General features: G+C 43.8%; 1 protein-coding gene across 2 annotated transcripts; it reads right to left on the reverse strand.

Moving 5' to 3' along the window:
• Window positions 1-441: 441 nt before the first annotated feature.
• Window positions 442-23,193, reverse strand: CGGBP1 (CGG triplet repeat binding protein 1). Of its 2 annotated transcripts, none has more exons than XM_032969497.2 (2): window positions 22,915-23,193; window positions 442-5,695 (listed from the first exon to the last, which is right to left on the reverse strand). In XM_032969497.2, the coding sequence occupies exon 2, from the start codon at window positions 5,670-5,672 to the stop codon at window positions 3,966-3,968; it is 1,707 nt and encodes a 568-aa protein (XP_032825388.1). In that variant the 5' UTR covers window positions 5,673-5,695; window positions 22,915-23,193; the 3' UTR covers window positions 442-3,965. The 2 variants fall into 2 exon arrangements, with proteins under 2 accessions (XP_032825388.1, XP_032825382.1); XM_032969491.2 differs by having other exon boundaries at window positions 442-5,698.

The raw sequence follows: 23,193 nt of genomic DNA on the forward strand, positions 1-23,193 counted from the left end.
AATCACAAATTTGCAAAGTCAAATCTCGGGAGGTAGACTCAGCTTATCATTTCCATGGGGCGGGTAAAACATACCCCACATTTTGTAAATATAGTGGTTGTCCTATGAAAAAGATTGGAATTTGAAATGTAAAACTGCCTCAAACATCGATGGTAATTGGTAGTTTAATGAGACAATTGACTTGGCTTTGTAGAAAATCCCTCCTGGTTGGACTACAAACCAATGTACTGCCAGAAAACAGTGTTTGATCGGAATTTTTTTTGTTACCGATAAAGCAGAAAAGAACAATAAACAGCATCCACTCTCCCCACAGGCATGCTCAGCACCACGTGGTGAGGTGCGACCTCACAATCAGCTCACCTTTCACATCAACTTCGCAGCTCAGCATGGCTACATTAAGGAGGCAATGCAAGCCAAGTATGTGGTACAGACACATTCTACTTCGTAGTTTCCTTCCATTTATTTCAAGCACCATAGGTTTTTTTTGTTCATAAATGATTTTGAAACACAGTGTGAGGACGCAATTACAGAACATGGACTGACTTATCAAATGTATAGCTTTCCAGTGATTAGTGACAGAATATGCACAACAAGGTTTATTTACAAGTACAATCTGTTTATAGCTTGAGTGACATATATACAGTACACACATTTCGTATATCGTGGTATTGAATTAAACATGTGTATTGTACGTTGGGTTACCCTGCTTTGTGCTCAGGCTTGTCGAATCTTGTGGCCACCGACAGAAGCGTCTTTGGGTCCACTCCCTTCCGTCGTCTCTTGCTCATCCCCATCATCCTTCGAGCCAATCACTACACTTGAGCAATAGTGTATGAAACTGTGCAGGCGAGCCTGTGCTAAGAATATAAACCCGTCGGACTCCATGACGGTCAAGATATGGCAGAACAGAATGTAGATTTGGTAACCCGTCTATAGAGACTTTTAAGTGTTATTCTCCCCTATGTGTGAGTTGTGTCCAGGTACTCAAATTTCTTCCTATATGCATGTGTAGTGACATATATGGGGTCACTACGGCAGTTCCAAGAAGAACCAGGGTGTAAATGGTCCTCTCTGTCAGCGGCGTGTGCTGGGGTACCAAGGAGAGTCCATGAGGGGCATGACTCTGGTGAATGCAGAGAGGGGGCATGGGAGGACGAAACAGTCTGGATGAACCCGAGAGGGCATGTGACCGAACAGAAGAGGTAATGCGACACGTGGTGTAGGGTCCTCGTTCTCCTGGTAAGATCCAGAAGGGGGCGTGGTCGAGGGCGGAGCCAGGCCACACTGAGGGGCATAAGAGACGAGTCCAGAGAGCGATAGGGGCTGCTGTCTTCTGGGAATCAACTCGCTGTCTACGTCTCTTCGGTCTCCGGGCTTTGGGGCTTGTTAGTCGTGGACCAAGCAGGGTGTTAACGGACCTGGTCTGGTTATATAGTTACCTGTGGTGGTTACCGCTATGTAGTATCCCGTTGTATGGTTAGGTAGTGGACCAGAGTACAGAGTTAACTGTGTTGTACGTTATGTAGTGACCCTGTTGGGGTCTAGCTAGCTACGTTGTACGTTTAGGGAGTTACCCAAGTGTGTGTCTCAGTTAAACCACTACACATGCACTCAATACAAATAAATTGGCCAATTTTTCCAATGCAGGACCCTCCTGAATGAATTTCGAGACTTGGTGAGCGTTTCCTGGATAAAGATAATTTTTAAAATGCATTATATGTTCAATCTGCTTTATAATTAGAAAACGTCTTGTGATTAAACACTTAAAATACAACTACCAGTATAATATTAACTGCAATCCCTCCAGTGTTAGTTATGTATTGAAATTTACAAATACAGTGGCTTGCTATACCATTTGTACTGACACTTCATAGCCTAAGATGAAATGTAAAGAATATAAAACACAAGGTTCAATGTATTTAAACAACGCATCACATTATCACACAAGTCCATGCCACATCTGCTGATTTCACATCATCTAGTTTTACTCTGCATCTATAGCCTTCTGTAGCCAATAGCTGTCACACTTAGCAGTGTTCAGTGACCTTCAATCATGTTAAGTGACTCTTGCAATGTAAACATTTTGACAGAATATACACTTTTGGCAAATAAATTAGCATAAAAAATACCAATATGTTCATGAATACATTTAGTTAATGTTACATCAATGTGAACAGTGAGTGCTTTTTTCAATGGATATTGGTATCTGGCAATAGAATGTAGAATTACCACCACTTCTTCTCTCAAAACTGCTCTAGAGGAATCACTTACTTTATTATGCTCTAGAGGAGTTGTACACCCCTAGCTGCCGCTGCTATTCATTGGCGTAAAATAAAATAAAATGTTTCGGTCTGGATGACGCTGCAAAGTATTATCTGTATTTTGATTTAGCGTGCTGATCTTAAAGGTGCATTGAAAAATTTGATACTCCGACCGATGCTTCTGTTGTTGTGGAGTAACTCATGCAGCCAGCTATGGCTCTAGGGTTTGGTGTTACATGTTATTTATGTAGTTTATTGTAAAAATTCGGTCATAGTCCTTGTGATCAGTGTTACGTTGCAATTATGGCTTTATTTTTTGGTGATTTGGAAAAGTTTTTTGGTTTGGACATGTTTGTTTTGTTGTAGTACGGAGTTAGACTGATGGCCTTAATCTAAGTTTTTGTGGTTGTTGTTTGACTTGCATCCCACTGGGATTTTTTGCACACAGCGTTGGTGTACGGTGCTTTTTTCAGGAATATTTTTGCTGTGTTTTTTCCATGGATTTTCTGTTTGAACAGTCACAGTCACTTTAAGATGTTTTTCTTGTTCGTGTTTTTGTTTTTTTGTTTGTTGTGGTTGTACCCGATTCAAGAGCCGGATGGCTCGCAGGGCTATACCAAAATAAACTGAACTGAAACTGAACTGAACACTTGCACAATGGAGAAGAGTACCACACCAAACTCATTAAAGCAGAGACAATGACAATGTTCCAAATTAGTGCTGGGGGTTAAGTGGACTTAGCAGCACCTGTCTCTACAAACCTTGACTGTAATCAGTAAGAGGGTAATTTAATCCTCAAATGTATTCAATTGAAAAATACCAGTCTCGGGCATATAAGTGCTTATTCATTTAGCTTTCTTCGTTCATAATACATCTTTATCTTCACATTATGAACCCAAAGAGAGTCTTTACTAAATCATAAGTGTAAATACAAGAGCTGAGAATACTACCGGTCTCGTTGGTAGCTCATTCACCTGCTCGTGTCAATGACTATATCACACAGCCAAGCAAGTGTGTAGGTTCCATCGAGCAGTAGTCAACACAAAGATCCCCCGTCTAGCATGTAACAAACTGTTGGGGCAAGTGCTGTTATCGGGCATCGATGAAGGCTGGCCCGGCACACGAGAGGGTGAGTGGCCAGCACCACGCCCGACCGCCTTTGTCTCCCTAGTGATGAGGTTTACACATCACACCAGGTACTCATTTGAGGCTGAGTCGACCTAGGGTAGGCCCGGGACCGTTTCCAATAATCGTCACTAGTATTGGCAGTGAGCGGGACTCGAACTAGGATCGCGGGGGTTCGTAGCGCAGCGCGCTAACTGCTAAGCTCCCAGATCCACACCCTCAACCTCACCCCCTGCCACTGCTACACCAAAGGGCCATCATAATAAGTTGAGGCCAAGCACCACAGACACTCTGAAAGGTAGTCTTAGAGCAAATTCACTTCTATTTGTGAGACATACAGTAGTTACATTATTTTGTGCATAAGACCGTACTCACCCACATGACAACACATTTTAGCTAACTTATACAAAACTACGACTCTGAAGACCATCATTGTGTGTGTGGCAGAACTTCTTTGGAGATTCAAATCCCATTGAGGAATTATTAGGAAGTCTACATCACTCCAGTGTCTCACAGGTCTTAACATTCACCAATATAAGTTGTTGCAAGTAGTCTTGCTCAAATTATACACAGAATCTGTTATTTGTGGCCGTGGAACTCAGACATAAGAACATTAGAGTACATGGAAATGCTCTTCTTTGCATCGACGCTGCTCAAGGGCACAGACAAGCATGCCAACACTACCCGCGAGAGCTCGGGAAATCTGTCAGCAAGCTTCCTCCAAAACATCACTGGTTCCGATGGCACAAACTCACCAAGATTATCCAAGTATGCGATGAGCTGTGCGATGCCAGCGATGTTGTCTTCCAACAAAGGAACCGCATTGCATATTTCCCCCGAATCCATGAGCAGCTCAACGGCCTTGGCCGGATCGAACATTCGGCAGGCGGCCAGGAAGCGTGCCGCCGGCTGGGTAAACCTGCACGGACTCTCGAATTCCACATACTGGCACAGGCGTGTCGCCATGGCAATCAGGGCATCGGCAGCCACCGTGCAAGCCACCTCCGCCTCGCCCTGCGCCCAGAACGCGAGCTCGCGCAGGTCGTCCACCACGCAGGCCGACGTGCTCCGTGCCAGCTCATACTTGGCGAGCATTTGCCTCACATGCCCGCCGTACCTGTCCAAGACATCGAGCTGCTCCTCAGTGTTGCCGCTCTGCGCCAGCTCCACAACTTCCTCCACCGCGCTGCTCCCGCTCGTCTGCTGCTCGCCCTGGAAAAACTCCGCGTAGTCCTGCAGATGCAGGCGGTGGTAGGAGGCCGACTCGAACCAGGAACTCCAGCGATTTGGCTGTACGGCAGGTGGGAGAGTTGGCTTCATCCCCTTCTCCTGCAGGAAGTTGCGAAAGCGGGCTTTCCGCGCGGGGCACGCTGAAAATGATTTCTCGATGGCCACGATAAGCTGGCTAACTTCGTCGAACGCATTCTGCCAAATCTCGCCCACGATGCTCAATATGTGTGCCGCACTGGTCACGTGGACGGCATTTAGGAAAATAGGCTTCAGGCTTCTCTCCCACGCCTTGTACATGTATGCCGCATGGTCGGTCACAAACGCAGAAACTTTGGTGGGCTCAATGTTCACCATCTGTGTTGCCCGCAGCACAGCTTCGCTCACCGTTTTGAAGTTGGTTATCTCAAGCAGACAGCACTCAATCAGATAGGCCTCCAGCAGCGGTTCAATGCTTTTATTGGCACTGTTCCTCGGCCCTTCCACCGACAGGCTTGGCACTGCCAGAATATTGAGCATGTATCGATCCTCCTCATCGGTTGTCTCGTCCACTACGATAGCCACATTGTGGCAGCGGCCGAACTTCTCCGTGAGCTCCTTCACATGCAACTCGTACACTTTCTGAGAGTACATGTTCCGCAGGACGGATGCCTCCGGAAGCACACCAACCTTTTTCACGTTTTGCTCTAAAAAGGCATGCAGAGCCGGATGGTCTATTTTACCGATGGGAATGTTCGCTTCGGCAAACGCTTGCACGAGCTTGAGAACGGGCTCCAGGCGATTGCTACTACGTTGCGGCTGGGGAGCGACTTCGGTTTTGACCACTCGAGGCTTCTTAGACGGCTTCTCCTCGCTAATGGTGTACAGGCCGAGGCGGCGTCGATGTTTGGCCGTTATGAGATGCTTCTCCAGGCTGGCTTTTCTGGTGTGATCCACGGGGATGTTACAGGAGCTGCAGATGAGCTGCTTCCCGCTGGCGTGAAAGACTCCGCTAAATTCACGGGCTCGATCTTCCGGAGTGATTCTCACAGACGTTTTGGAAGCCGGTTTTGGCATCATTTCTGCATGGGCTCACTGGAAAGCTGCTAAACAAAACACAAACACATCGTGTTAAATGTGGCTGATATAAGCACGTTATTCATTTGTGCTTCTTGTACTCTATGTTGTTATTAAACTATGAAGATAAATTTAACACGAAACAATTTTAAAATGAGATTTAACTACCATACAAATGTTTTTTTTTTTATATTCGGAAACAAAATATAAAGTGTCTGATAATTAACAAATTATATAAGCAATAAATGATATAGTTTAGAAAAACATCAAACAATAACTCAAAGCCATTACACTAATACAAATATATATTTACTGTATTCTTTGGGTCTTTCGGTAAAGTAATGTACATAGGTACGAATTAATAAAAATAATACATATAAAATCAACAAAAAACTACAACGTTTCGATCACAACACAAGCGATCGTCATCAGGAGGAAAGAGGGGGAAAGCTGCTGAATAAAGACTGTTTTATAGGTTTAAAATGGGTGTAGTCCTTGGGTCATAAACGAAGTGGGTGGGGCTAGTAATGTTAATGTGAGAGATTTGCATGTTAATGTTAGATCGCAGAGCCACCGCGACGTCGAGGTCGGCGTTCGGAGGTGGCCACGTTGGTGCGAGAAATTCAACCTGTTAATGTGAAATCGGAGAGCTGAAGCCACGGGTAAATATAAAAAATTTTTTACATCAGAAGGTGACAGGATGGGAACATCACAGCCAGCTATGACTTAAACTGGTTGATGAGATCTTTCCAATGATTGCTTAGTTTGTACCCATCCTCTCGGTGGAAATTGTGTCTGTGCCTGTATATATGGATGGCTTCATGAACGAATCTTTGTTGATAGCCATTGGGCTTACAAAGTACCTTCGTCTTAGAGAAATAAATTTCGTGTGAGCCAACCGCATTTAAACAATGATCAGCCACGGCCGACGTGTTAGTCCTACCGTGTTTTAAATCTGCCTTATGCTCACGAACACGGTCCGAGACATGTCGCTTAGTTTCCCCAATTTAACTACTGCCGCAGACACAACTTACTTTGTAGACGCCAGGGTATTGCATATCAGGGATCCTATCCATCACAGATGGGATCAGATCACAAATTTTATGTACTGTTAAATCGAGCCTCGATATTGTGTTTGCTCGAGATTTTGGAAATATTTTTGGTGACCCCTGCTATGTATGGCAAGGTGATGGTTTTGATTGGGTCCTCAGATGGTTCTTTCCCAACGGTTGGGGTGGTAGCTTTACGGATTGTGTAGTCCGAATATCCATTCATCTTGAGAGCTTAAGGCAGATTTGAAACACGGTCGGAACAACACGTCGGCCGTGGCTGATCATTGTTTAAATGCGGTTGGCTCCCACGAAATTGATTTCTCTAAGACGAAGGTACTTTGTAAGCCCAATGGCTATCAACAAAGATTCGTTCATGAAGCCATCCATATATACAGACACGGACACAATTTCAACCAAGAGGATGGGTACAAACTGAGCAATCATTGGAAAGACGTCATCAACCAGTTTAAGACATAACTGGCTGTGATGTTCCCATCCTGCCACCTTCCGATGTTAACTTTTATAATTTTTTCCCCGTGGCTTCCGCTCTCCGATTTCACATTAACAGGTTGAATTTCTTGCGCCAACGTGGCCACCTCCGGACGCCGACCTCGACGTCGCGGTGGCTCTGCGATCTCACACTAACACGCTAATCTCTCACATTAACACGCTAATCTCTCACATTAACACGCTAATCTCTCACATTAACACGCTAATCTCTCACATTAACACGCTAATCTCTCACATTAACACGCTAATCTCTCACATTAACACGCTAATCTCTCACATTAACACGCCAATCTCTCACATTAACACGCTAATCTCTCACATTAACACGCTAATCTCTCACATTAACTCGCTAATCTCTCACATTAACACGCTAATCTCTCACATTAACACGCTAATCTCTTACATTAACACGCTAATCTCGTACATTAACACGCTAATCTCTCACATTAACTCGCTAATCTCTCACATTAACACGCTAATCTCTCACATTAACACGCTAATCTCTCACATTAACACGCTAATCTCTCACATTAACACGCTAATCTCTCACATGAACACGCTAATCTCTCACATTAGCACGCTAATCTCTCACATTAACACGCTAATCTCTTACATTAACACGCTAATCTCTTACATTAACACGCTAATCTCTCACATTAACACGCTAATCTCTTACATTAACATGCTAATCTCTCACATTAACACGCTGATCTCTTACATTAACATGCTCATCTCTCGCATTAACATGCTAATCTCTTGCATTAACATGCAAATCTCTTGCATTAACATAGCCATCCGCGCACTCGTCGCGGAGGCCGCTCTGCGATCTAACATTAACATACTAATCTCTCACATTAACATTACTAGCCCTGCCCACTTCGTTTATGACCCGAGGACTACACCCAATTTAAACCTATAAAACAGTCTGCATTCAGCAGCTTTCCCCCTCTTTCCTCCTGATGACGATATTTTGTGTTGTGATCGAAACGGCGCTGTTTTTTGTTTATTTAATATTTCTTATTTTTATTAATTTGTACGTGACTTTACCGAAAGACCCAAATAATATAAATTCCTGCAGTCACGAAAGCTTTAAGTCAAGATATATATTTACTGATTATCAATGTGTTTTTTTAAGTTACTTTTTTATGTAAAAAACTAATTCTGTGATACAGAGAACTTATTCGAAAATTAGAATAAGTCACTGGGGATGACCCATTCACTTCGATGTCATTGTCAACATATGGTCTCAATGAAACCGTTGCCATGAACCAGTAGCTTGAATGCAGTTTAAAATAATTTGGTTGCCAAGAAACCATTGCTAGGAAACAGTCTCCAAGATGTAGTTGCTAAGATATGGTTACTAGGGTATAGTGGCAAGATCAGATTGCCTGGATCAGGTTGCCAGGATATGGTTGCTGGGAGATAGTAGCTAGCAGTAAGGGTGACAAAGTGTAATGCCCAAACTATCAATCTTATACCAACTTCACAAGTGGATATCAAACATAAGAGTGGGGAGTTAAGAGCTGTATGCGCACAGTTTGTGATTTCAGATTATATTTAAGTTTTTTTCAAGGATACTTTGCTGTAAAATATGCATATTCCTGCACTTATAGAATGACAGATGTTAGATAAAGAATTCCACTATTTTGCTTCGACTAACCAGCTAGTTTATGCTGCAAAAATGTACAACCCATTTAAAAATGATTCGATCCATACGCTATGAGCAGCATAAATGAATACTGACCGCCAATTACATATTCAACAAAAAAACACTTTATAAATGCATTCCGTATAATGTGTTGTATTTTTGACATTATTATATCCGGTAACACTTATGTTCATTTTCAAACGCAGAGCATTCATGCCACACAAACAAAAGAGGTCATGATAATATAGCCTATGTCCAAGACATGGTATCATACACACAGATGTAATTTCACTGTATATATGCTGAATTAAACCTAAATTAGTGAAATGTAAGTTTGTAATGCTGCATGCTATTTAACATGATTTATTTGAACAAAGCATATGAGATTACACAAATGTATTTTATGTGTGTGACTACAAAACTATACTTTCATTGCATGCATATACACAGCTCATACTGTTGTTTTAAACATATACCACATATCACAAGCAGATGTACAAACATGGGCGCTTCGAACATTTTGAGGAAATTATATTTTTAATCACACACGTCACATTACAGTATTTCCGAAGAAAAAAAATAACATCAATGCACCCAACTCTATTATTCCATTGTACACCCATAATGTACTGTATACGAACACCACATCCCTTCATATATACAGTGTGTACACATATAAATCTGTCATTTGTGAATCTATTTTCCCTAGCACAATGTCACTTATATCACGAGGGGTTGAGCATAATGTGCAGAGGTCACGGTCTGTCTGTCCATGTGTCTGAGTGAGCACATCTAGGCCAAATTGGATTACATTATCTGCCTCTCCCTACAACCCCAGCGGCAGAACCCCCCCCCCCTACACCACACCCAGCCCCCCCAGCATTGGCAGTGCACGGCTGAGTGCTGCAATGCAGCGGGGCGTGCGGCGGTGGCACGAACGCAAAGCGCGACGCACCGTGCATGCGTAAGCAGCCCCCTCTGTGCACGACGTGAAACCTCTATTAGTGCTCTCTCTCTCTCTCGCCGATCGATACGGTATATAGTGCAAATGACAGTTGCCAATGTGCAATTTCTAAGGATTTATAAATACATAGCTTGAGAGACAGTGCTCGGAAGATATTAACGCCTCAAATTCTCTGACTGAAAACTAAAATGCATCGCAGGCTAACTTGAGAAATATATATTTTAATCCTCTATCGTCACGAATAATGTTGCTTATATAAAATACAGTAGCCAGAAATGTTCAACAATGGCCTTCTTTGAATAAAGCTCAGGGCCACTGCTTGAAACATTCATCCTACTCTGTATGTTTACGTAGTATGGGAGCGTTAATGGAGACATAGTTTAGCGTATGTAAGCAACACTGCCCCTTTACATTTAAAATTTAATATGGTTGTTTTAATATCAATATAAATGGGACCAGACACATCATACACCGAGAAATGCAGTGGCTCAATGGCATAAACTACTCCAGATGGGTTAACGCTGAATATTTTAGTATTTCTAACGCAGAATGAAACACATGCACCAGCAGGGATCGCATGGAATAGGTATACAGCTACCTCTCGTTTTACACGGCGGTTGTGTTCTTGAAAAATGGCGCGCAACTCAAGATCGTGTAAATTTAACTTAATTTTCCCATAAAAAAATCAAGGCAATGGTTGGGTTAGGGAGTGCATGCTATTGAACCTCATTCTTACATCTACATTTTTCACTGGTTACAGTACATATTTTAATTACTACCATGCATGTATTAAATATAGTAACAGACTATTTAAAATAAAGAAAATCAAGTAAAACAAAATGTTTAACACGTAGTGAGATGCTTGAGTGTGGCGTCACGTACTGGGGCTGGTGAAGGGGAGGAGTGGAGAGTGGTGGGTCCGTCTTCATCAGATGATGACGATGGTGCAGATGATGGCGCGTTGGCTGAGGCTCCTGCTTCGTTTCCAACTTTCGTAAGAATGGAAGCGATGGAGATTGCGTTCAATCTTCATCGTTGCTTTCATCCTTTTTTCTTTTTGCATCTCCCAATAACACTACATGACAGAAGAAAAAATTCTGGCTAATTCAGAGCTACGTTCCGTGTTCAACTCATCCTCGTCTAAAATGGCCATGGCTTCGTAGATGAGGCTCAAAACCTTTGCCAATCGCTTCCTTGTGAGGGAACGCACCTCCTCAACCTCTTATTCGTCTTCCCCTCCATCTTCCTTCCGCCGTTTCTTCTCTGCAGATCCTCCGTCGTCAAATCCTCGTCGTGTGAATCGTGCAACTCCACCACATCATCCACTTTCACCTCGTCAAAGCCGACTGCCTTGGCCATATCAACGATTCGGCGATGGTTCCGTGCAACTTCATCAACGCTCAAGCCTCAGAAGCCGTGAGCGAAGTATGGGCACAGCTTCTTCCATACCCCATTAATATAAGAGGGGCTAACCTTATTCCATGCTGTGCCAAACCATCATTATGGAGTCCCGGATGGTGAACTTCTTATAAAACTCCTTCACCGTCATCTTGTTGTCTTCGGAGGCTTTGACGAGGTCAGTGAATGTTTTCCTAAGGTCTTGAAAGTCACTATCACCCCCTGATCCATTGGTTGAATGACAGAAGTGGTGTTGGGAGGGAAAAACACCACCTTATTATTCTCGATCAGATCACATGTAGATGGTGGATGGCCGGAGGCATTGCAGACGATCAGGATCATCTTTAAAATAGCTTTTCCCCTTTTTTGGCAACCAAACAGGTGTTAAGATGTTCAAACACCAAACTGAAACCTTTTACAAGGAATCATGTCTGCATTAACTGCAATACTTGAGGTCAGAAAGCAAACAAAAAACATACTCTGATAATATAGATGCATTGTCTTTGAAACTGATTGGTCCACACCAGAGACAGCTAGTATCAAATAGTGTTGCCAGAAAAAAAGGGGAAAACCTATTTTCATATTTTAGTACTGGCAAAGGAGGTCCCATGATGATAATCTTGAAGTCAACATTTGCTTTTCCGGCAGTATTCACGCAGCTCTTCATGCAACTTGCCGGAAAAAAATATTCACAGAAAATACTGGCAGTCATCCATCCTTTGGAATTATGTTCATAATTGACAGGGAACCTGTCCTTCACATATCCTTTAAGAGCACGGGGATTGGCGGAGTGATAGATCATCATTGTCTTCAATTTATAATCACCCTCAGTGTTGCCTCCCAACAGAAGGGTCTAGCGATCCTTTGCGGCCTTAAACCGAGGTGCTGACTTCTCCTTTCGGGATATGTAGGTCCTTGCCATCATCCTTTTCCAAAAGAGGGCGGTCTCGTCGACGTTGAGTACCTGCTTAGCGGAATAACCCACCTCGTCGGTGACCTTCAGCGTGGCGATAAACTCCGCAGCACCATCGTGGTCAGCAGAAGCAGCTTCGGCTGTCATTTTGATGTTTTGGTAGCTGTAGCAGTTCCGGAAGTTGTAAAACCAACCAGAACTAGCATGAAATGCCTTTAGCACACAAATTTTTCACCAAGTCATCGTACATCGAACGAGACTTGGTCTGGATAAGAAGCATGCTGACGGGAATAATTAGTTGGTTCTGGTTTTCAAACCAGGTTCTCAGCGTGCGTTCCATCTGCTCCATTGCCGTACTCCTTGCATAAGACGTCTTCTTGGCACTCATGGAGGTCCCAAATTTGGCACTTTCTTCGATTTACTGAGCATTGTCTCTAATGGTCGGGATGGTGCTCTCGCTTAACCCAAGCAAGAGGCCAACTTCAGTACATGCTCACCTCTATTTAGGCGTCCAATAACGTCTAATTTGATGTCAATTGTGATAGCTTTCCGCTGCTTCTTGGATTTGTAGGCAACCTTGGATGTAGCTGGACATTTAACGGACATATACAGTGAGGGAAAAGAGTATTTGATCCCCTGCTGATTCTGCACGTTTGCCCACTGACAAAGAAATGATCAGTCTATAATTTTAATGGTTGGTTTATTTGAACAGTGAGAGACAGAATAACAACAACAAAAATCCAGAAAAACGCATGTCAAAAATGTTATAAATTGATTTGCATTTTAATGAGGGAAATAAGTATTTCACCCCCTCTCAATCGGAAAGATTTCTGGCTCCCAGGTGTCTTTTATACAGGTAACGAGCTGAGATTAGGAGCACACTCTTAAAGGGTGTGCTCATAATCTCAGCTTGTTACCTGTATAAAAGACACCTGTCCACAGAAGCAATCAATCAGATTCCAAACTCTCCACCATGGCCAAGACCAAAGAGCTCTCCAAGGATGTCAGGGACAAGATTGTAGACCTACACAAGGCTGGAATGGGCTACAAGACCATTGCCAAGCAGCTTGGGGAGAAGGTAACAACAGTTGGTGCGATTATTCGCAAATGGAAGAAACACAAAAGAACTGTAAATCTCCCTCGGCCTGGGGCTCCATGCAAGATCTCACCTCGTGGAGTTGCAATGATTATGAGAACGGTGAGGAATCAGCCCAGAACTACACGGGAGGATCTTGTCAAAGATCTCAAGGTAGCTGGGACCAGTCACCAATAAAACAATTGGTAACACACTATGCCGTGAAGGACTGAAATCCTGCAGCGCCCACAAGGTCCCCCTGCTCAAGAAAGCACATATACATGCCCGTCTGAAGTTTGCCAATGAACATCTGAATGATTCAGAGGACAACTGGGTTAAAGTGTTGTGGTCAGATGAGACCAAAATGGAGCTCGTTGGCATCAACTCAACTCGCCGTGTTTGGAGGAGGAGGAATGCTGCCTATGACCCAAAGAACACCATCCCCACCGTCAAACATGGAGGTGGAAACATTATGCTTTGGGGGTGATTTTCTGCTAAGGGGACACGACAACTTCACCGCATCAAAGGGATGATGGACAGGGCCATGTACCGTCAAATCTTGGGTGAGAACTTCCTTCCCTCAGCCAGGGCATTGAAAATGGGTCGTGGATGGGTATTCCAGCATGACAATGACCCAAAACACACGGCCAAGGCAACAAAGGAGTGGCTCAAGAAGAAGCACATTAAGGTCCTGGAGTGGCCTAGCCAGTCTCCAGACTTTAATCCCATAGAAAATCTGTGGAGGGAGTTGAAGGTTCGAGTTGCCAAACGTCAGCCTCGAAACCTTAATGACTTGGAGAAGAGCTGCAAAGAGGAGTGGGACAAAATCCCTCCTGAGATGTGTGCAAACCTGGTGGCCAACTATAAGAAACGTCTGACCTCTGTGATTGTCAACAAGGGTTTTGCCACCAAGTACTAAGTCAAGTTTTGCAGAGTGGTCAAGTTCTTATTTCCCTCATTAAAATGCAAATCAATTTATAACATTATTGACATGCGTTTTTCTGGATTTTTGTTGTTGTTATTCTGTCTCTCACTGTTCAAATAAACCTACCATTAAAATTATAGACTGATCATTTCTTTGTCAGTGGGAAAACGTACAAAATCAGCAGGGGATCAAATATTTTTTCCCTCACTGTAGGTAGGCAAATGTGTGCACAAGCGAGAGTTCATGCTGACAAGATCTTCAAAATGCCGCGTGAGAAGGAGATGCTGATGCTGCCTGCGCTTGTGGTTGTTGTACTGCACCTCAGGCATCGCTACTGAACTAACGATTAGCTCGCATCGCGTTCCGTACATTATGCCAACGCGTTAGAGCGCATTATTTCAATAACAGTGCGCGCATAACAAAAATAAGCGTAAGTTAATATAGCGCACCATTTCAAAATCACGTTACGTAAACACGTGTAAAACGCAAGGCGACTGTAGAGTGAAAAACACCACCACGATGTGAAAGGAAATTATGAACAAATAAAGTGATCCATTTTTTTAAATGAGTGCATATTCTATTTAGGAGAAATATGAAGCATTTTATTGTAGAATACCAAAGTAAATCACATATATGATTCAGTACGTTAGAGCTGTATGCTACATGGTGTAGATATTAATTCTGCAATAATGCACCAGATGCTTTTAGTTGGTTTATGCAAATGAGGTTATTTACGTTTTGCTTGTTATTTTAACAAAATACCAAATGTAATCTATCTTACTATCGGATGTCATTTATTTTTGTTCGTAAAAAAGGACTATTTCTCAAATGTACGACACCTGAATACAGTACGAGCAACAATTTAGTGTCTGGCATCAATAATTAAATTATTCTCACCCACACCCACAGAATCTAGAATGCTGGTCATTAATTTATCGCATTAACTATTGATATCTCGGAGAATTCAAGGACCATTAAAGCATGCCACAAACGTGACATCTGAAGGAGTGCTGATTATGCGAATTCCAGATGAAATATTAAATCTTCTTGCAGTGCATGCGCATCTAGGCCTCAGCGTTTGCAACAAAGGAGGAAAACAGCAGAAGGCCTGCCAATGTCAAAAATCGTTTACACCAGAATTTATTTTACCGCAGTTTGTCTACAGCATAACTCCCTGGTTCAAGTGATGCACTCAGTTTTTAAGGTGCATTACATTTTTTTGCAACTAATTTAAGGTGTCTTTTCAGGATAAAAATGCATGCTATCCACACAGTTTGCGACGTAACAAGACCACATTCATTCAGTCAACCCAAGGGAAGACAGTAGGCATAACACACAATAATAATTATCGTCATTCTAGATAAGTAGCTAAATAAATAAGCAGACTATATATCTAGAAATATCTGTTCCTCCACTAAAAATAAATGCATTTTACATTTCCTGTAAACTTAGTAGTGATATATTGGAGTAATATATTGGACATACTATTTTACACAAAATATTCTAGCATGCTAGAAGTGTACTCGCTCTGTAACCAGTTAAAGCATGGCTGCATTATGCAGTGTAAATACAATTTACAGACTACATGTCATTATAATATACCTAATATTTGTCACAAATAACGAAATGGAGATTTGACTTTGCTGAATATGTTGAAGAAATTAAATATATGGACTTTCCTAAGAATCATCTGTTTTACAAAGGGGGTTTTAATTGCATACAGTAGGGCATATGCGATATATGTGCATACAAAAAGCATATTTTCATCAATGCTTTGGTACCTTCACTTGTGGCGTTTCTCCACATGCATTAAATAATGAAAGAATTAATTTCTCAGCCATTTACTATTTATGAATGTTCCTGGAATCCTTAAATTATTAAAACAAAGGCATTAATTGGCCCCTGCATATGCTAATGACCAGAATCTATCCCTTCATTTATTTATTACGGTAACTGATACAAGTGCACTAATTAGCGGCTGTTTTTAATTAGCTCACCAGCTTTGTTAATTGCTCCATAATGCTATTTGTTTACTAATTACGAGTGGGAGGGGGGGGGTTAATTGGGACATGCTTGTGCGAGAGCCACAAAACGACTGATCACTCGCACGCCCAGCCGTTTGGGAGGCTGATTTTACTCACGATGTATTAATTGCCGCTTTGCTAATTGCCATACAGTTAATTGCTGTGCTCAGAAAGGCAGTGTGAAAACAGCACCCCCCACCATTCCCCTGCTCCATTCTTGCCAGTGATGGCCTGATTGGAACCTTGCCCAGGAGGCCTTGCCGAACCAGTCACATGATCCTCATTATCAAGAGCCTTACCCTCATTAACCCAGGGTGGATGATCTGCACCAGCATATGGCTCAACACCTAAGAATCATTTAAATGCGGGCCAGTATTTTCTGCAGAACATTATTAGATGTTATGCATGTACAAGCATTTTAGTGAATTTACATGAACTGCCACCTTCCTGTATATATCAAAATTCAATAACTCTTGGCGTCGTGCAAACATGTATGCATTACAAATTTTGTAAACATGTTTTTACTTAGGAATTTAATTATTATTGGTTAAAATAAATTCCTCGTGTTTTCATCACGAGCATCTAAAAACTGTATCTAATCCTGCATTTGAGAATCGATAACTTATTAATTAAGATAATACTGTCTTGTGCAAAGATATAGTTTTACATTTAGGTTAATGGAGTGAATGAAACTGTATGGATGAGACAGATCAAACAATAGGAGACGTAAAATTAGATAAGGCACAAACTGCAATATTCTTGAATCGAACCACAACTGTATTTCTCGAATAACTGAGAGGAAGGTATGACTCATTACATTCCTATTATTTTAAATGTACATTTCTCACAGGACATGATTATGCTCTTATTATGTCTACACAATATTGAGCTTATCATGTATAAACAAGTGTGTAATGACTGAAGCATCGCTTTTGCGGCACTCAATTTGCATTTTGATTGTACAAAATCAAACTCGTGCATGTAAAAAATGGATACAAGTTACCACTTGCACGGCTCCATTGCCTTTGCATGGCTTTATTATGAAGCCCAGGAACATTCTCCCCTCTCCCAGTGTAGCCTTTTTAATGCCGAGCACAGCTGTGCACCGAGGCCAAATTGACATTCGTTTGGAAATGCCGAGGGGGAGGTGTGAGCCGAGCGAGTGTGTGGTTGGCGGTGGTGGTCGAGGGAGGCAAGGTGCAGTCAGTACAGCTGCTGGGTGCTGGAGGTTTTGGGGAGGTTATTTGGCAAAATTACATCTGGGCCCAAGGGAATATAAGAGAGATGGCAATGAGGATTGTGCGCCTTTATTGGGAGGCCGAGACAATTTGTTTGTGCGCCTCCCACTGTGACCTTGCACTGACAGTGTCAACGTGCTCAAAAAGTAGTATTTCACACTGTCCGCACTGAACATTATTGCACACGACTAATTGCAGGCCTGTGCTTAACATAACTTAGCAATCAGCCAGAACAGCCTCAAAATTCACAAACATTAACAAGGTTGATTTCGTATGCATCACACAACACAATTCGGTTACAGCGCGACTTAAGAAAACAGCAAAAGAGGGAAATATCTTGTCCACTCAATAATATATCATTATATGTTATACGTGTGTGCACCTATGTTTCTCACATCACACTGGAAGAAGCATTTATTGCACCAAGCTAAATAGGTTGGGCATGTGAGTAAATTCAGAGATGTTGTGTTATGAAACACACTGGTCTCTTGATGACGTCGCTCAGTTTAAAACCACTGATCCTGAACACGTGTTATTGTGCTGAAAGGGCTTAGGGCAGTGATAAGGCTTTTCTGGGTTGGACCCTTAGGCCAAAAATTCGTATTCTCATGCTCAGGACAGACTATTCACGAGGCATTTCATGATTCATCTATTAAAATCGATTGTTACACTCATGATAATGCATCAAGTAAAATATTCTGCAGAACCATTCACCATAGTTTGGGGGTAGTTCTAAGGATTTATGACTCAAATCACAACCATGACAATTATTTTGTGCGGCACATGGGGGTAGAGTAAATTGATACATAATTACTATTACATGTACAAGTCACTATCTACTAGTTTACATTTCAAAAGAACACGCGTATGAGGACTCAAGCTGTCTTTGTCTTCGCCTGGCTCGAGTGCGTTCTTTGGGCCAGCCCATGTAGGACAGATGAGGCAAAAGATCAAGGACGATCTATGACCATGTATTTGCGGTTAGGGAGGTGGGATGTTTGAGGGGTGAGAGCTATGTAGCTTTCTCAGACAAGGGTAGCGATGGTGAGGAATGGAATTTTCTGCTGAAGAGGTAGTCTTCGGAAGATCGATACTGACATTTTGCAGCCAAATAGTCTTAAGTGTGTGGATAAAATAAAAAAATGGTTTTGGTATTCGTGGCTCAGTGTGAAATTTGCTGTACATTTACAGAAGCAGATCTCAACAACAACAAAAAAACGCTGTACAAACTAAAGGCTGCGGGGAAGCACAATCCATTTCCCGTGATTGCCGTGTTTCCGAGGCAACGGGCAATTAACAAAAAGTGGTCAGAAAATCTCGCCTGCCACACGCGGCGCGACAACAGTTGGTTTGAGACTGAGTTAACGAGAGACCTGTTTGCAGTAATGAGACTCTGACGCACTTTGTATTATACAGGGAGCTCGTTAAATCCAGAAGCGAATCTTGCACTGTAGGTGCACCATTATCGTAGCTGTTATGGCACCTGTTACCAACTCGATGTGACAATGTTCATCGTTTTTTCAATGTGCTGCAAATCGGCATGCACAGAGCATATTGACGGGCTTGCAATGTTTAGATAAAGTTGGACCCATTTTTTATTCTCATAAAGTACAGTAACCACAATGGGAACAGATGCGACAATAAACGACTTATCTTTTATCAACAGACAATGCAAGCATGGACCATTCGTGGTCAAATAATTAATGGCAAATATACTTAAATATATATCTAGAACGTTTGTAAATAAGGTGGAAGTTGCGAGCATTAAGTTAGTAAGCATGCATAAATATGCTGACAAATGTTATGTAAAGGCCCTAAATATATAGACAATAAAATTATTGCAATATTTTGCCCCTAAAACTGCCAAAACATTTTCTTTAAAATACATTTTACAGCCGGAATCCAAATTAGTGTACTGTATCCATAATTAATGCCATAGGCATGCCAAGCTAAACCATATTCTCCTGCACGACTTAAATATTGTTTTAGGCAGTTTATCATCAGTGATAATTATTCCACTGCTGGATGAAGGCAGGGGTAGGCCAGACAGGGAGTGGCACCATAGCGTCCACTGGAACGTGGTGGGTCAGGAGGGAAATGTTCTACAGGTTTCCCTCGCTTGATGCGGGTTCGGTGTGCGTGATTCCACGTCTATGCGGCTGACCTATTTCTACCAAAATTGTGGGTTGGGTGCATTGTAGGTTGGGTGACTGTGCGGCATATTCTACACGATTTCGCTTTGTGAACCCTTTTTGAAAGGCATCTATCTATAGCATAACGCGCGCGAAATTCGTATGTGCTGATGCATATCTGTGTACATTTGTACCTGTGGGCAAGTGGATGTTTTCACACTAGTTATACTACGCACAAAACAGTTTCACTGGCTGCTTGTCTCGATTCCTGCCTGCCTGTGGTGACGTCGCAGTACATCTGCCGGATGACGTCATCCCGCAGCACACAGCGTTGAGACGGGTTCATTTGTAGTGACGTCTCGCCCAAAGGACTTGGGGGTTGCTCTTTACTTCTAATTTTCTTTTAACGGTGAGGCAGATATTTTACTTTTATTCTCCACAACGACGCTCATGGTCATTATTCAGTTTCCTTCCGTTCACTCTGCTCATGAGTTTGGCGAACATTTGATTTGGCTGGAACATACACATCTTGCTCGACTGAACAAATGGACCCAAAGTATGGCATTACAATTACAACAGAGCAAAACAATTACAAAACAAGCATCGTCTGTTTGACATTCGGGGAGCGTTTTTAGCCACTTATAATGGTTTTAGAGTGCAAAAGACTGTCGTGTGACTCGAAGTCTGAAGCACGTGGGGGGGGGGGGGGCAGGTCACGCGCTGCATCTTACATCCCGCACCTCCACGCCGAGAGCACAACTCAAATGCTCGTGACCAATGCGGTTAGGGCGTCGAAAATAATGCGTGCTCTGTATGAATATGAGCTTAAGTGGAGAAGTTCGGGTGAGATGATTGCCACTGATGTAATAAACCCACACAGTCAAATATTCTACTTTTCAGGAATAGAATGACGTAAATATCAGCCCATCTTCTTGGTTCTTTCGGTAAAGTCACGTAGAAGGGAAATAATAAAATTATAAAAATAAAACATAATAAAATAAAATTCTCACGACGTTTCGGCCACAACACAAGTAGCCTTCCTCAGGTGAAGAAACAGAACTGTCGGAAACACAGCGCTCCAATGAACACTGCTAAGCTAGGCAGCGTGATGTTAGTGTGAGGGATTAGCATGTAACTGGTCACGGATGTAGCTATGTTAAAGTCAGAGTTTACATATCAACAGAGGCATATACAAACACAGAGACAATTGCTAATCTCCCAGTTACGCTTATTTCTGACTTTAATATCCTGCTAATCTATCACATTAACACAGCTACTGCAATGCTAAATTATTCTGTTGATATGTAAACTCCTTTGTCAAGGCGCTCTGCTCCTCCCACCCAGCTTAAAAGACGCTGCCTAGCTTAGCAGTGTTCATTGGAGCGCTGTCGTCCCGACAGTTCTGCTCCTTCACCTGAGTAAGGCTACTTGTGTTGTGGCCGAAACGTCGTGAGAATTTTATTTTGTTTTATTTTTATTTACCGAAAGAACCAAGAAGATGAATCCCTGCAGTCACGAAAGCTTTAAATCGAATATCAGCCCATCATTAGTACAGTATAGTTTTTAACACTGATTTGCTTACAACTTGGTACTAAGCAACCTTTTTCAAATAACTGATCCAAAATCTTACCCAGCCAACGCGAGCATTTGTTCCGTAAAACAAAAAAAAATATGGGATGGATCCTCTGTGTGCTTGCCTCCTGTCCCTGCCATCCCGTTGCTCTGTTCCACTTTGGCCCCAAGTTCCGATGTCCTAATTCCTGGCCCCACGTATCCTGGCCGCTGATCCCACATTGTTGTATTTGGTACCTTCCGTTCTGAGCTCAGTTTCAATGTTTGGCTGCAACGATTCTTCGATGATACCCATTAGTGGCCCAAGCATTTTAAACCCGTTTTATGTCAAACACACTCCAACTTCCTGCCTCTGAAAGGTGGGGGGGGCACGCTGAACGTGACGCGAACGGTGCTAATGAAGTCACCAAATAGTGGCTCAACCTGGGAGGAGAGTTGAATATTTCACTGGTATCCGATGTCGAATAATTATCAAACCGACAATCGGTAGCTATCATAGATTGCTTAAATTTAACATTCGAGCTCGATCCACGCGCTTTGGTCTGCATTCCCGTTCATCAAGGGCGCGACCCCTACGATTGGTATTTTATTGTTAATTACCAAATAAGCAAATTTTATGTTACTTTTATTTATGTAGGGTCATATTTAAAGCCATGCATTTTCGTAACATCCTTTAGAAGATATCGGCCTCCTGCTTCCATCCTGGCCCTTGCTGCTGTACCACGTGTCCCAGTTCCCTGGTCTTCCTATCCCCCCTCCTCACCCAATATTCCTGCTCCCTCTTATCTCCCACCTAACCACCCTGCTGCTCCCTCTCATCTCCCACCTAACCACCCTGCTGCTCCCTCTCATCTCCCACCTAACCACCCTGCTGCTCCCTCTCATCTCCCACCTAACCACCCTGCTGCTCCCTCTTATCTCCCACCTAACCACCCTGCTGCTCCCTCTCATCTCCCGCCTAACCACCCTGCTGCTCCCTCTCATCTCCCACCTAACCACCCTGCTGCTCCCTCTCATCTCCCACCTAACCACCCTGCTGCTCCCTCTCATCTCCCAACTAACCACCCTGCTGCTCCCTCTCATCTCCCACCTAATCACCTTGCTGCTCCCTCTCATCTCCCACCTAACCACCCTGCTGCTCCCTCTCATCTCCCACCTAACCACCCTGCTGCTCCCTCTCCCTGCTCCCCGCTCATCTCCCACTCCCCGCTCCTCCTCCCTCTCCACGTGTCTCGCGTCCCCCGCAACGCGTCACGTGCCACGCGGGATCGCGCCGATTGGATCGTTTCTCCTCGCAAGCCGTCTCGGTCTCCCTCCACCGCTCGGCGGTACGAGTGGGAAACGAGGCCGACGCGGCAACCCGTTTCCCCAGCGCGAGAGAACGGAGGGGGAGGGGGGGAAACAAAGGCGGACGAGGAAGGGGGAGCCCACGACACCGCGCTGTTACATTCCCCAGCGCGCACGGGGGAGCGCGTGCGCACGTGACGCGCACGCTGCGCTCCCATTGGCCGCGGGCCGCGCCACGGACCACTGAGAGGGCGCAGTGCCGCAGTGGCCGCGCATCCGCACTGCTAAATATAAAGCATCGATTCGGTGTGCGTTAGCAGCGATACACGGGCGCGAAAAATAACGCGATGCAGTCAATAAGTTTCTTTAAAAAAAACACAAATATAATTGGAGACGTTTCAGGCAATGGACCCCAGCTCATTCGCTCGGCTCTCTCCTGGGCGCGCGCATTCTCGAGCGGCCCCGGAGGCCTGCCGCCTCGACAGCGCCGCCCTCGCACTCACTCACCGGGGGCCGCCGCCTCCTCCTCCTCCGTCGTTTTGTCACGGCTTTCACGGCGCCGCTTCGTGTCCACCTCCCACCGTCGTTGTCGTCTTCGTCATCGCACGCGCGGGCGGGGATGTTAATCGGCGTTACGGCGAGGGCAGCGCTTGCAAATGCGGGGGCCCCCTCAACCCAACACCGCCGTGCGACGCGCGCGAGTCGCGGAATAACGGCGCGGCCTCCCCGCCAGGCACGGCCATCGGTGCCCGCCACCCCGGGGGAGGGGGGGGGGGCTAGAGGCGG

The sequence above is a fragment of the Petromyzon marinus genome, chromosome 3 (assembly GCF_048934315.1).
Source record: "Petromyzon marinus isolate PM22_M1 ecotype Great Lakes invasive population chromosome 3, UKy_Petmar_22M1.pri1.0, whole genome shotgun sequence".
NCBI lineage: Eukaryota > Metazoa > Chordata > Hyperoartia > Petromyzontiformes > Petromyzontidae > Petromyzon > Petromyzon marinus.

Coding starts and splice junctions, on each gene's coding strand:
- CGGBP1 (XM_032969497.2), bottom strand. CDS start 5,672: ATGATGCCAAAACCGGCTTCCAAAACGTCTGTGAGAATCACTCCGGAA.